At 44.7% G+C, this 15368-nt stretch overlaps 1 protein-coding gene across 6 annotated transcripts in view; it reads right to left on the minus strand.

Annotated features, from left to right (window-relative positions):
• The window catches only part of RBM12 (RNA binding motif protein 12), a 37971-nt gene that overhangs the window by 5716 nt on the left and 16887 nt on the right, over positions 1–15368 (minus strand). For all 6 annotated transcript variants that reach the window (XM_062204117.1, XM_062204115.1, XM_062204116.1 and 3 more), the window contains 5 exons: positions 874–1002; positions 599–778; positions 386–460; positions 231–302; positions 50–130 (listed from right to left, as the gene is read on the minus strand). In XM_062204117.1, the coding sequence (XP_062060101.1) occupies positions 50–130; positions 231–302; positions 386–460; positions 599–778; positions 874–1002 (537 nt within the window). The remainder of the gene's footprint in view (positions 1–49; positions 131–230; positions 303–385; positions 461–598; positions 779–873; positions 1003–15368) is intronic.

Genomic DNA, 15368 nt, shown 5'->3' on the forward strand with positions numbered 1-15368 from the left:
CCCAAGGAACATCTCCTACTCCATCCCACCAATCCCACGGGCCTCACACCTCTGATCTGTAGGTCAGGTGCCACTTCCCATCACCCTGGCGGAAGAACTCCAGGAATGGATCCGATTTTCCCAGGAAGTCCTGCCAATGCCACAGACACTCGAGTTACAACTCAGGGAGAAACAACTACCATCCCAGCTCCCCTAGTTCGTGGGCCCCCAGGACCTCCTTCCAGTCACACCTTCTTGTCTAGGTTTCTGGCTGCCACCTCCATGGTGACCACACGGCTGTCTTTCAGTTCCTGAGCTGAGACCTAGGAGAGGAGGCTGTCATCACTTCATGAATTCTTCACTGATGTAGAAATTCTTGCTCCAGCCCTCGCTGGGACTTCCTTACCGTGATGGTCCCACGCCCAGCAGGTTTTCCAGGCTTCATCATCAATGGTAGAGACAGCATCTGGCTCGACACGATCTGGAGAAAAGCAAGGGGGATGCTAAGATCTCTGGCAGCGGGTGCACGCTCCACCTCCAGGCAGACTGGGTTGTCTGACAGGGCTCTTACAGAATCTGTTGGGTTTGTGGGGGGACCCTCAACCCTGGCCCTACATACCTGTCCTAGGGAACACTCAGCTCCCCCTAGGAAGTCATCATCTCCCAGCTCTGGTGTCTTGTTGTCTATGTCGTAGATTCCAAAGCGTAGCTTCTGGACTGTCTCAAAATGGTATTCAAGCTGTAGAGTCTTGGCGAACTCCGGGCTTGAGCAGTTCCGCACTCTCTCAGTCCGGCCAAGCTGTGGGCAGAAGCCAATAAGCACCGCACAGACCCTCCATCCAAAACACAACCCTAGCCTCCCGCTACAGTTTTAATTTCCATGGTCCACCTCACCTCTGCCCAGTTGCCCCCTCCCACATCCTGAAAAAGGACGCAGAGTGGGTCAGACTTGGAGCCGATGTCCTTGTCAATGAGGTGGTCACAGGAAATGGAAAGCTGAACCAGGGTCACACAGTGGGCCATCTGGAGGGAAAGGAACTGGGTCAAGCACGAGGGTCCCTTCTCTGCAGGTCCCAGCAAGCCCAGCAGGCTCTGTTTAGGCATGGCTGAGCCTGTGTCCACCCTCTAGGAGGAACAAGACTTATCCTTGCCATACCCCTCCACCCTCTAGGGAGAAATCAATGCCACAGAACATGGTGGTACAACCAACGCTAATCCAAAAGAGTATGCTGGGAAAATACCGAAATGAGATACTAGCCTCCAGCTGCACCTGTGATCCAAAACGAGTCCTAACCCCTAACAGTGCTGTCCAGACCCAGACTCCAGCCTGATCTCTGCAGAGACCAGTGCATCTCACTCTGACCCTGTTAGTTCCAGGCCAGACCCTAACGTAAGTTCTAATTCCAACACTGCCCCAAATGCAACCATGATCCAAACGCCGCCCCCATAAAAGTCTATTTCTCTAGTGATTACCCACTAACATTGAAGCCCATCTTGGAGTAGAACTGCAATCCATCCACTGATTCTCAAACCTCTAATCACTTGCTCACATCCATCTCCTCAATATTTCCACTGTTATTACTCAGTCCAAGCCATTGTCATTTGTTACATTAGCCTTTTGAACTGGTCTCCCTTATCCCATGCTATCCCACCTTCACTCCCCCAACTCCTCACCGACAGGCTCAATGTGGCAGCCAAAGTAATCGTGTTAAAGCCCAAGTCATGTCAAATCTGCTTGAACTCTATTGATTTCCCATTACTTAGGAAAAAAAAAAAAAAAATCAACCATACCATGACCTCGTTTTTGAACTATCTAGATCTTCCTAACAGCATCTGCTAACACCTTTGCTCTTGTTTATTTCAATCCAGTCACCTGGGTTGCCATTCCCCAAAAAGCCAACCTGGTTTCTATCCCAGAGCCTTTGAAATACGTGGGATGTTCTAAACCCCATATTATGTACATGGCTTGCTGCTTCCTCTCACTTTCCAGGTATTTCTTCAAAATCATCTCTATTTTTCTAGCTAATCTAAAATGTCAACCTTACTGCCACTGATGTATCACATACCCGTTTCTTGCTCATTTTCTTTATGATTTATCAATATCTGATACATTTACATAATTTGTCTCTCCCACTTTAAAGTAAAACTCTGTGAGGGGAGGAATACTTATCTGTTCATTGCTCCATCCCAAACATATGGACAATAAATATTTGCTAAATGAAATCTAAAAGGCTATGTCTAGGCCCAGCTCCCAGTCCAGCCAGCTTCTAACTCTTGCCTCCACAATCAAGTAGCATCAAAGTTCTTCATCAATTTCCTCTTCTGGAAACACTCTGCACAGATTACTTCCTCGTGTAGCCACCATACCGATCAGCCTTGGATTCCTACACTATTCTTGTTTTGGCCCTGGCCCATACACCTGAAGACCATACAAGGGCACATGGGTCAGACTTCTCTCCCTGGACTTCATTTGCCATGCCAGGTTTCCCAGCAAGATTCCTAGGGATGCTTCCAGCCTCAGTCTCCCCTCTACTGGGCCTCAATCAATCCTGCCTCTACCCAGGCACAGCACTCCATCCCTGCTCGTCATGATCCCCATCAGGAACATGGCCAGCACCCAAAGCTGGAATGATTCTTAGGGCTGAATGTGTTTCACACACTGCCCTTCATGGCCACCCTCTCTCTTTAATATTTCCAAGGAGGCAAAGCGCACCACCCTATACTCTTCATGGCAAGTCCAGCTCCACGGAATCATACCTTCACGGACCCAAGTCTCTGGAGTTCTCAGTTCCACCCCTCACTTAATTCTTCCCCGGTCTAGCGCTCCACAGGAAAGCCTTACTTCCATGTCCGCGTGAGAACCCCTCTGATACCTGGAGCTGCTTACAATCCCAGTTAAATAGTGTAGAAACCACCCCCTTCATCTGACTCCTGCCCCTAGCATGTGGCCTGCAGACTCATGACCACCTAGATCACTCCACTGTAGGTTTCCCAGAGAAAGCGCCAGAACAGAATACACAGGCCCCTAAGGGATCCGAACCACTGCTTCCCCGAGTCTTACCCTGAATGAACCCCACACCTGCCACCTCACGTTCTCTTAGGCGGTGTTTTCACAGTGCAAAGACAAATGTAAACGGATGTTCATTTCATTACTGTAATAGTAAAATTCCCAATCTGATCAGTTGGGTGGTGACTAAGTTAATTCTGGTATATTCAAACAACAGAATGCTGAGTCAGCCAAAACAGAAGACAGAGGGGCTGGTGCCGGGGCATAAAGGGTTAGGCTTCCACCTGCAGGGCCGGGATCCCATATGGCTGCCAGGTTTGAATCCCGGCTGCTCCATTTCCGATCCAGCTCCCTGCTGGCATGCCTGGGAAAGCAGAAGCAGATAGTCCAAGTGCAGTGCTTGGATCCGTGTGCCCATTTGGTAGACCCTCAGGAGGCTGCTAGTTCCTGGCTTTTCCACCTGGCCAAGCTCCAGGCCATTGTGGCCATCTGGGGAGTGAACCAGTGGACGGAAGATTCTCTCTCTGTGTGTCTGCCTTTCAAATAAATAAATAAATAAATATTTTTTTAAAAGACAGAACTCTGAAAAAATAAAACTGTAAAGACTGTGACTGTTAACCTTAAGTTGCATGTGTGTAAACATATATAATAGATAGGAATACATAAATACACTGAAAAATGAAAGGTAACACTAAATAAATGTGACTAGGTATTGTGGAGTGGCATGGCGGTTTGACTTTTATATATCATATACACTTTTGCATTCTATCAATATTTTATACTTTTACTTTGTAATTTCTAAAGGGCCTCATTAGCTTTGGCCTCAATCCATACATCAAGTTCTCATGACTATTCACTCTAAGCCCAAAGGCTCCATTTCATTTTAAACAAACTATTTTCTCTCGCCTTCTTCCCTCGTTTCTCTTTCCTAGCCAACTTCACACAGTCATCCTATTAAAAATATATATATATATACATATGGGGGCTGGTGCTGTGGTGAAGAGGGTAAATCCGCCGCCTGCAGTGTCGGCATCCCATATGTGCGTCCTCTACTTCTGATCAGCTCTCTGCTCTGGCCTGGGAATGCAGTACAAGATGGCCTAAGTCCCCTGAACCTGCAGGGGGAGACCCGGAAGTCTCCTGGCTTCGGATCAGCACAATCTGGCTGTTGCAGCAACTGGGGAGTAAATCAGTGGATGGAAGACCTCTCTCTCTCTCTGCCTCTCCTCTCTGTGTAACTCTCTCAAATAAATAAATCATATATATATATATATGAAAGGCAACGTGACAGGAAGAGGGCGAGCTCCCCTCTGTTCATTCGATCCCCAAAAGCCCACAGCAGCCAGGACTGGGCCAGGCTGAAGCCAGGAGCCCAGAATTCTGAGTCTCCCATATGAGTGGCAGGAACCCAAGCACCTGGGCTGGCCTCATCTGTTGCCTCCCAGGCACACTAACAGGATGTTGGATTGGATGTGCAGAGTGGCCAGGACTCAAACCAAGCACTGCAATGTGGGATGTGGGCATCTCAGGTGGCAGCTTAACCTGCTGCCCCACAGTGTCCACTCAGGTCATATTTTAAAACAAAAACGACCAAATACAAGGCAGTGCAATAGAGGAATCAGTGGGAACAGGTGAGTGAGATAGAGACAAAGGACAGAGGTCTTGTCAGCATTGCTCCTCAAATGCCTATAATGGCGGGGCCAGGGCCAGGGCCAGGGCCAGGGCCAGGTCAATACAAGGAGCCAGGAACTCGACCCAGGTCTCACACATGGATTGCAGCAACTCAATTACTACCTCCCTAATTGAAGCTAGGCACTCCAATGCAGGGTGTATTTTAACCACTACACTAACTTCCCACTCCCCACCTCATCATTCTTGATGCCAGCTTCCAGAGTCTTTAATAAAAACTCAAGCATGGTTACCCATGGCTCTTAGGTTCAGAATCCAAACTTCCCAGTAAGACTACCAGAGGACACAGCTACACAGAATTCAGCCGCTGTGCAGTATGGTAACTGCACCCCTAATTAAACCCTCAGAGCCTTTCTCAGTCTGCCACCTGCCCTGCACCTCCTGCCATTCATTCACCCACCCAAACAGTCATACAAAGTTATTTCTGGTGACACACAGACCTCCAACCGTCCTGCCTAGCAGATGTCTCATCCAAGGTTCTGTAGGATGTGACTCTGTTACGAACACTTGCCCACCTTTCCCAGGCAGGCTTTCATTTTCTCCTCCGTATGACTGCAATGGCTTCCTCGTCAGTCCTCTGAAACAATTCTGTGTTCTTACCCAAACAAAATGCAGGTCATATCATTTCACTTCTTAAAACACTGGAATGGCTTCGGAGAGCATTCAAAATAAAATCCAAAGTTTTACCACAGTCTACAAGGCGCTGAAAGCCCTGACCTTTGCTTAACAAGTCGTCCAGCCAATATGCTTCAGACAGGCAGGCTTTCTGATCCACAGGTACACGTTCTCCACCTCAGAGCCTCTGTCCATGGCCATTGCCCCATGGCCAATAAACAGTCAAGAAAATAAGGTGCACAGGTAGAAGCCTTGCCTGGTTTGTCCCTATCTACATCTCCCTCCAGGACTTCCAACACTAACTATACTATAGCAGGTAATCAGTAAATATTTGGTGACTTAATGTTGAAACCTCAATATAAGAATTTTAACTTTTGCCGGCGCCACGGCTCAGTAGGCTAATCCTCCGCCTTGCGGCGCCGGCACACCAGGTTCTAGTCCCGGTTGGGGCACCGATCCTGTCCCGGTTGCCCCTCTTCCAGGCCAGCTCTCTGCTGTGGCCAGGGAGTGCAGTGGAGGATGGCCCAAGTCCTTGGGCCCTGCACCCCATGGGAGACCAGGAGAAGCACCTGGCTCCTGCCATTGGATCAGCGCGGTGCGCCGGCCGCAGCGCGCCTACCGTGGCGGCCATTGGAGTGTGAACCAACGGCAAAAGGAAGACCTTTCTCTCTGTCTCTCTCTCTCACTGTCCAATCTGCCTGTCAAAAAAAAAAAAAAATTTTAACTTTTGTCCACCTGCCCCATAAACTACAGGTTCCTTGGAACTAGGGCTGGGTATCATCTGTGTATCACTAGTATCAGTGCTTAGTACATAGTTGGTACCTATAACTGAACAAACGATTGATGTATTTTTGTTCAACTCACACCTTTAGGCTTTTTTTTTATTTAAATGAAATGTCCATCAATAAATCTTCCCTATCCTGTGCACAATTGAGAGTTAAAATTTAAATGTAGGATTCCTACAACTCAGTATCAAATGAGAGTCAATGTTAAAATGGGAAAAATATATGACCAACACTTCCTATGAATCAGGAATAAGCAAAGTGATACACAGCACTAATCATTAGGGAAATGCAAATCCGACCACGACGAGAGACTGCCCCACACCCACCACAATGGCTGGAAGGACTGACCACGCCGAAGGCGGACAAGGATGTGCAACTCTGTCACACTGTTAGTCCAAGTGTTGTGTGTGCCACTCTGGAAAACAGTCTGGCAGCTGATCCGAAAACCAATCATACACCTAGCCCAAGAGTAACTCCACAAGTAAATTCTCATCCTAAAGAAATGAAAATATTATGTCCACAGACGTTTGTACGATCATGTTCACAGCAGCTTTATTCATAATAACCAAAAACTTCAAACAGCTCAGGTGTCCATTAATGAGGACAAGTAAACAAACTGTGATGTTTTCTATGAAATCTATTCAGCCACAAAAATGATTAATATCTGTAACATGCATGAGGTTGCAGCACAAGCACAACTAATCTAGACGGAAAGGTTCCGAGCAGCAGTTGCCCTCCCCTCTGCCAGGGGAGGTGCAGGCATTGACTGAGACCTTTCTGGTGCCAGGATCATGGGTCACAGGGATGTATGTACACTCATCATTTCCTCTAACGGTATACTTAAATTGTTCACATCTGACTGCACGTAAATTCTACAAAAATGCAAAACACCATACACAAATGCTGAACTCAAGACACATTGTAACTATGCCTGCAGCTTTGAAATGCACCAAAAAAAAAAAAAATCATTGTTGAATAGATATGTGGTGAAACAACTGGAGAATCTACATGGATGATGCTTTTTTCCAGATGCATACGCCTTCCTCCCAGTAAAACTTTGTTGTGACTCACAGAAGCACTGGCAATGACGACTTAAAGTGGCGAGACCATGGGCAACTGCAGCTGCTGTCATCTCACTCCATGACTTCACTGAGACCCCCCAGAAAAAGGCTTTTGATTTGGGCCAAATCTATGCAGTGGGCCAGGAGATTCTTCCTGCGTTAGGTCTGTTTCTGGTGGACTAGAACATTCTTAGTCATTATCATTACAACATACTCCTTTGCAGCTGGCCCTATGCTATCTTCCTTGTTTTTTCTTTGAACCCAAACTCAAACCTCACCATGCCGTTGGCCCCCACGTCTCCGGAGCCTGTGGGGCTGGATCCCTTGCTGGTGTGATGCCTTACTAGGGCGGCCTGGCTTCCACTCACAGAGGTTAGAGCTTTTTAAATAACTATACCAACCCCACCAACACATACCAACCTACCTCCTTGTCTCATGGAATCAGGAATTCTTTATGTACAAACCTAACATTTACAGTGTTCAACTTTATAGCATTTGAGCCATATTCTCTATAAATCATCTATAATAAATGGAATTATTCTCTTCCAAATCCTTTTTATCTCCTTTAAAATCCATCCCCAAGACTACTCTCCTTAGAAATCTTTTGAAATTAAAACTGCTAGTCACTCTTCTATCCTTTATCTCCTTCCTACACAGTTACATACTTTAAACCAAACTCATTTACTTCTCATATAGTATAGTGCCATTATAAATAACCCAGCAGCACTGATGGTCTTCTTACGACAGAGACTTGTGTGAAACTATGAAGTATCAAGTTAAGTGAATCAATAAATGGGAAGAAGCATCACTTGCTCTGGTTTTCTAAAAGATGTCTGGCTTTGTGTACTGTCCTCTGAACCAGAGTACCCTGCCCGGATGGTTGTAGTGGTCTCTTATCATCTTCACTTGAAGTCTCTGATTTGTTCTCTGTGGACGTCAGAGATGTTCCCCAAACCCAACCGAACATTCATTTTCTCATAAATCTTATCAAAATGTGTGATGTGATTATATATTTCCCTATTAGACTGTAAATTCAACAAGGGTGGGGACATTCACCTTGTTTCCATTCCAGTGACTGGCAAACAGGTACTCTGTTAGTACAAAGGCTAGGAAAGTGATGACCCAAGGATCCTCTTCAATCTAGCCCTGACCCGCTGCAAAAGCCATCAAGGGGGAGCTGAGCTTTCTAGGACAATCCAACACAAAAGGCGCTGTTATCTCCATGTGCCATCACTGCACTTTTCCATTTTGAACTAGTCCAAAACTGCAAATCAAACAGTTGCCTCTCTCTCCACTGCCCTTGGAATTTCTTTTGTTTATCCCCATAGCCAATCTCAATGTTTTCCAAGCCTTTTATCCTGGAAGGGAACATTCACCCAGGCCCTTAAAAACCACACTCATGGGGGTAGCATTCTGGTGTATCTCTCTGCCTTTCAAATAAATAAATAATCTTCTTAAAGCAGTGGAAGACAGTCCAAGTGCTTGGGCCCCTGCACCTACACAGAAGACCTGGATTAAGCTCCTGGCTCTGGCCTGGTGCAGCCCTGGTTGTTGGGGCCATTTGGGAGTTGAACAAGCGGACGGGAAGATCTTTTCTCAAGTAGATCTTTATTTTTTTCATTTTCATAACTTAAAATATAACTGTCCGAAATAAAAGGAAGTGAGTGATCATCTATGTCCCTCAACCCAAGGCAACTGGGGAAGAGGTCACATATAAGGGAAATGTGGACTAGAACTCAAATACTTGGGACTCCCAGCAGTCTGGAACTTTGGATTAGTTATACTCTGCTGAAGGAACCTCCGTTTTTATATTCAATAGCAATCTGATGTGATGGGCAGACTGGGTTCTGCAGTGAAGGGATAAGACTCCAAACTCTGGCCTATTCCTTCCTAGCCATGATCAAGATACTACATCAGACCAGTGTTCTAACCACATCTAATTACCAAAATGATCTAAACCTCAGGCATAAACTAGAGAGTATTACTATTTCCAGAAATTAATGTAAATAGCATATATGAGGCGGTTAGTAGTCTGCAACTGTTATGAGCATGTGTTAGCTGTTAATATTTGCCTTCAAGCCTAGCTCATGTCTGCCTTCCCTTTCATACTTTGTACAGCACTCAACTTACTCTGGGGTACTAGACTCACCCCTTACCATACATTGTATTCTGTCAGTTTCGCTGCTCCTTGACAATTAAATGACAAGTTTTCTTCGGCAAAAACAAGGATTCGGTATCTCCTGCCCCACAACATACACCAGATCACAGAATAGGAATTTAAAACACCTCAGGGAAGCCTGCAGCAGTGTGCTCAAACAGGCTCAATGGCTTACAAGAGCCATGGAAAGTGTGTGTCATTCATTAAGTTTAAAACCTTAGAAATTGGGCAAATGCTCGTCAGGGCTTCCTTTGCCATGGGCCACTCTGCCAACATACCATTCTGCATGGAGAATCCCACTCTGCTCAGCAGTAACGCCCTTCATTTCTCATGGCATCCCCTACCCTCCCTTGGGAGATTCTAAATCTGCGCTTCAGAAACCCAAGAACAGGTCTTTTCTCCAGACGCTGGATCCAATTCAGATGAACTGAAATTTACCCATCAGACGTTTAAGCTCAGGAGTTAACACTGCCTTCTTCCACATTGTAAAACGTAAGCAGGAAGGACGCCAGCCTGCAAGCCTTATTTCCTTTATTCTCCCTTGGTAAGGGTAGAGGGGCTGCAAGGAGACACAAAGGACTGCAGTGTCTGGTGGCAGGATTACTCCTTTACCAAACCAAAGCCAGGCTCACATCCCTCCTGTTGCCTACCTTGGCATGTGGGAGCAGCTCACAGATGCTGGATCAAGGCTTGAAAGCCAATCAGGAAATCCTCCACAGGCTCCCAATGGAGGGAACACCACCCATTGAATACTCTTTCCCAGTAGACTGAGAAGACGAACTGCTCTCCCCCCCCCCCCTCGAGGGACTGAAAAGGTCTACAAGCTTTCTTAGCCCTGCTTCTCCTTTTAACTTATACATTCTCCAATTTAAGTCAGCAGCCCCAAGGACATTCCTTGTAGGTCTCAAATAGAACCAAAAATACAAGTTCTCACCATAAAACTATGCATTCTTTACTCATATCTATGACTAAGGGTTATTAGAATCACATCAATAAGCTGAAAATTTAAGCAATAATTTTGGTTTAGATCCATAAGCAACCTGGCCACCATAGGACCTGGGAACACCACAAAGTTTACAATGTCCAGAGGCACACTATTAGTGAAAAGTGGGAAAAGATGGCAAGGCAGACAGATGCTGGGTTCCCACCCTGCAGTGCTACAGAAAGGTCAAAAACATCGTGAAAACATCGTGAAGCCATTGTTCCAACTCTAACAGCCTCAAAGATTTATCCAAAGTCAAACAAATCTAACCTGTACCCAAGTCTTCAAGAATTTGAGGTCAGGATTGGGTACAGGGAGGGAAGCAAAGTAAAAACACATGGCTTTTAAGCAGGTTAAGACTGTAGTGGTGGGCAGGATTTCCCTTGCACGGAGACTCTGAACATACTTACATAGTCTCCACCTGCCTACTTAAAAATTAAGGCCACCTCCCACTCTAATCATGAGCTTGTCCGTGGTGACTGAGAAATCTTGCCAACAGGTGATACTTCTACCCCTCTGCATTATGCTTTGATGCAGGGACCGGGCTGCTGCCAGTGGTCTCTCACATTTTCCCATGTCAGGGAGAGGCAAGGGATAGCTGTGGGAAGCGCTCTACCTCTAGAGTCACCTAAGATTAGCAAGCCTTACTGAGACCTTAAGCTAACTTACCCTACTTTACTTTGTCTGGATTTCTCCATCTATGAAGTGGTGTAATAAAATAATGCTGGGGCCGACGCTGTGGTACAGTGGGTTAAAGCCCTGGCCTGAAGCACCAGCACCCCATATGGGCACCGGTTCTAGTTCCTGCTGCTCCTCTTCCGATCCAGCTCTCTGCTATGGTCTGGCAAAGCATTAGAAGATGGCCCAAATGCTTGGGCCCCTGCACCTGCATGGAAGACTAAGAAGCACCTGGATCCTGGCTTTGGATCAGCAAAGCTCCAGGCATTGCGGCCATCTGGGGAGTCAATCAGTGGATGGAAGACTTCTCTGTCTCTAGCTCTCTCTGTAACTCTCTCAAATAAATAAATCTTTAAAAAAAAGTTAATGCCAACTTTACAGGGTTATTGTAAAGATTAAGCGACACCAACCATATAAAGTGTGCCCTGCCCAGCACAGACTAAGTGCTCAATATGATTGTACTGTTCCTCCATTCAGTGCTCGCAAGTGGGTAAGTATTGCTTTGAGTCCTTTTAGAGTACCACTAACTCCTTTTTGGTTCACAGGACACGCAGAAGGAATGCCTCTGGTCTCCCTGCTCCAGAGGACCTGACTGACAACCCCTGAAAGGAAAAGAAACACTGTTCCCCTATGGTGTTCCTCAGGTTGCAGTGGAGACACTACCACACTAGAAGCCAAGCAGCAGCCAGACCAAAGGTTTGAGTTCCATGCATGGCCTCTCTGTGGTTTAAGGTACAAACTTGCTGCAAATTTCCACAAAGACATAGAATGGCTATGCAAGTATCAGTCTAGAGGAGGAAATTACTTGTCCTGGATCACAGCAACTGATAGAACCATGACCTAATTCTCTCAAAATGTGACTTCATGAGCCCCCATTTTAGTAACAACTCACATCTTGTAATCCATTCTGGTCTATCTGGCCATTAAGAGCAGCAAACCTCATGTGGCCTTCCACCATGACTGGTCTTACACACACGGAAAGTAACTCCACATCCACTACAGTTCTTATTCTGAGTGGCAGGGCAGGGCAGGGCAGGAGCTGATGGGCTCCACTTTCATGTGATCTCATTCAAGGACTAAGTTTTAAATAGCAAGATGATTAGTGCAAATAAAGTAGAATTATTACTTTCTAAGGAACATCAATGCGGTGGTCAATTCTGGCTACATCCGGCCGTGCTGGAATGTACATTTCTTTTAATGCTTCTCTACCTACTATAGGTGGTCTGAGACAACAGTACTAAGCCATCTTCCTGAGCATCTCACAGGTAGAGGCACTATCAGTGCCATTGTCCAGTGTTTAGTGACCTATGGCATAAAAGGAGCCAAGTGAATGAACCAATGCAGCAGAATAGAGATCACAGGAAAAGAACCACCTACCTATTTACCATAACAAGAGTCTGCCTACCCCTCACTAGAACAAATTCAATTGGGATACTTGGGAGACCTTAGGATGTCACTTTTCAGAATTTGTATGTTATAGTAGAGAAATAAAATATTTCAACAGGGAATCTATACTAGTTAGACTGCTTTACACTTGTTCCTGTCTCATAGTCCATTACTTAACACTTGGCCAGGAAAGCTTTACCTGGTTCTTGTGGTACCCAAGTGTACCTAGTACCATCGAGCAATGTGTAATCCAAAACTCAACATCTTATTTTGCTTCCTTCCACCACTGTGAAGTGCTAGTGCACATTAGTCAAAAAGTGGTCAGGGATGGGATATAGCTACAGTTATGCTGTACATTCATTTCACATACAAAGGCTTGAAGGTAACAGATGTCCCCAGTCCCAAGGTCACTGAAGCAGAGCAGTATCTACTTTATTAAGTAGCAGTTGCAGGAGAGGGACTCTCCTGGCCCCACAGGCCACACCACAGAAGAGTTATCTATGAAGATTGTGTCACCCTACTACTCCACTGCAACCCAAAGTGTGGAGGGATGTGGTGAAAGGTGGCATTAAGTCACTTTAAAGCAGAACAAAAGAAAAATGAGGAAATCAGAACCAGTATTAAATTGATGCTATTTTATCCTTCTTGTACCTTTCCCACTTAGCTTAACAGTGGTAGCACAACATGGCTGTCACCATTTTTGGGGTCACTACTTGATATGAAGCAAAAATGGGTGACAGGTCTTATTTACCAGTTAAGAGCCATGTGTGAACTACCACTGCCCATTAGGACAGAGCTATAGACAGCAGTAAGAAGGCTTCAGTGTGAGACAAATTCTTAGTCCTGGTCACCAACAAGCAAGCAGGATGGACAGGGAATGAAACACATAGGGGTGGTTGTATATGGCAGAGCTCACTCTTGGGATGAGTAAAGCTGAGTGAACACTTGACTACTCATGTGTTATCTTGCTGGCCATTACTCTTTTTCCCTTAAATAGTCACCTCCTTCTCTCAATGTAAGAAAGATGACTTGAAACTATTAGCGTCAATGTCTGTGACATTGGCTGCTTGCAAATCCACTGCTCTGCTGAGCCTCTATGCCCTAACATTCAACATTTTTGTAAGATGTGGGCCCCTGGGTCTCCTGTCAGAATTCAAGGGATATAATTAATAAGATTTCCTGCTCCCAAGTGGGGCTGTCCTCCTGTACCTGGAACTGGAATGTCCCCATCAGGTAGCTTTTTATTCCTCTGGACTTTTCAGTAGTACAGCAGTATGTAGAAAACACCACCTTGGTTGCTTGCTATTTATCGTTATGTTGATACAGAAAAGGAGTTATACTCAAGGATGCTTTAGAAACTGACACAAAATAGCCCAAAGCACCAAGAATAAACTCACCACACCACAGTGAAGAGTAACTTTTACCTGAGTAGGCACCAACAGAGGAATCTGCTTATGTTGTTGAAACAAAGTTTTTCCCCGAAAAGTCACTACAGCATCAGAGAATTGTGCTACCATCAGAGAATACTTTCCAGAACATTTAACCATAAGTCAATGTGACCTATCAGATTTTTACTATACAGATAAAACAAATCAAGCAATTTTTAAATAAAGAAATCAAAGTCATAGGCTTAGGTTCTATCCTATCTCAAAAAAGCCCTACCAAAATAGTAGGGAGAACAGTGATGATGTGGATAAACTATTTCTCTGTTGAAAACACTGGACAGCAAACAACAAGGAATTGTAGAAGTGATCTCTCAACAAGAAACACATTATCACAAACCCCCTTTTCTGTTGGTAAAGGACATTCTGGATATCTGTGGGCAGCTGATTTTATTCAATGATTTTTCAAACACCTAGTTACACCTTGGTCATTTTTAAATGGCTCAGCAACTACCTAGAATTATCTGTATACTCTACGCCACTTTAGAACAAGCTGGACCTTCAAATTCAAAGTCAGGCTAAACTCATGACAAAGTTAAACATTTTTCAATCACCTTGGTTATAAGGAACAATCAACCCATGGGTTTCACTCAACCCCAATCCAGATTTTTTTTTTTAATGAGCTCTGTAGCTTAAGCTGATTTTTCACTTTCTTTTCCAGAAGTTGAACAAATGTGGAAGGGACAAAAGCCAGAGCCATCAATGTAAGAAAGCAGTATTTTCCATTTCTCTCCTTTGTTTACCACCTCAGATATCTAACATACTAATACAAAAACAAAGCCTAAGAGGTGTGTGCAACTGAGATCCTAAAGATTTCTGTTCCCTTTCCTACTGTAATCATAATTTTTAAAGCAGTAGTTCACAAACTCCTTTAAGACTCCTGCGAAAATGAACACTTTGTTCTTTTTGAGTCCACATTATGAAGTAATTTGCTAGCAAAAGAAATGGATAAAATTCTGAGAAGGTGAATACCATGGACTTGATCCAGAATCAAGTTTTCTCCCTGCCACTCAAGTATCCTCTTCTTACCACATTTCAGCATAAGCAGACAAGGATAAGCAACAATCGTTACTTCCAAGATCACCAAATCCACCTTCCCAAAGGCACAAAATATTTTCAGTTTAAAAAAGAAACCCAAATCTGATGTTATTGCTCAGTACTTTTGTGCAGTTAAAGCATTAAAAGCATTAGCCTGTTTTATTTTGTGACAACTTTATTGAACAGTAGTATTCAATACTTCATCTTTATAAACAAAAACCTTTGCTGAATGATGCCAAGGCAGTATTTGCTGGCAATGTTGTGGCCATACTGTCAGTGAGCCATTTTACTGTGTTTGGTTACTGTGGAATTGCTAGTAAAGCAATTTACATGTGGCAATTTTGGAATTTTTAGAGGGATTATTGCCAGAAACTCTTTCCAAAAGATTCAACTAGCAGCACTTTTGCATTTTCTTTACTCATTTTTCAAGTGTTCTTAAAACTGATGAGTAGATTTTATTTTTACACACTTGACCAACACCTGTACATAAATCACAATCCAGTAAAAAGGGAGTTTTGAGTTTGGTTAAGGCTTTCATGCATTCTTAT

Source organism: Lepus europaeus, chromosome 10 (assembly GCF_033115175.1).
Source record: "Lepus europaeus isolate LE1 chromosome 10, mLepTim1.pri, whole genome shotgun sequence".
Taxonomy (NCBI): Eukaryota; Metazoa; Chordata; class Mammalia; order Lagomorpha; family Leporidae; genus Lepus; species Lepus europaeus.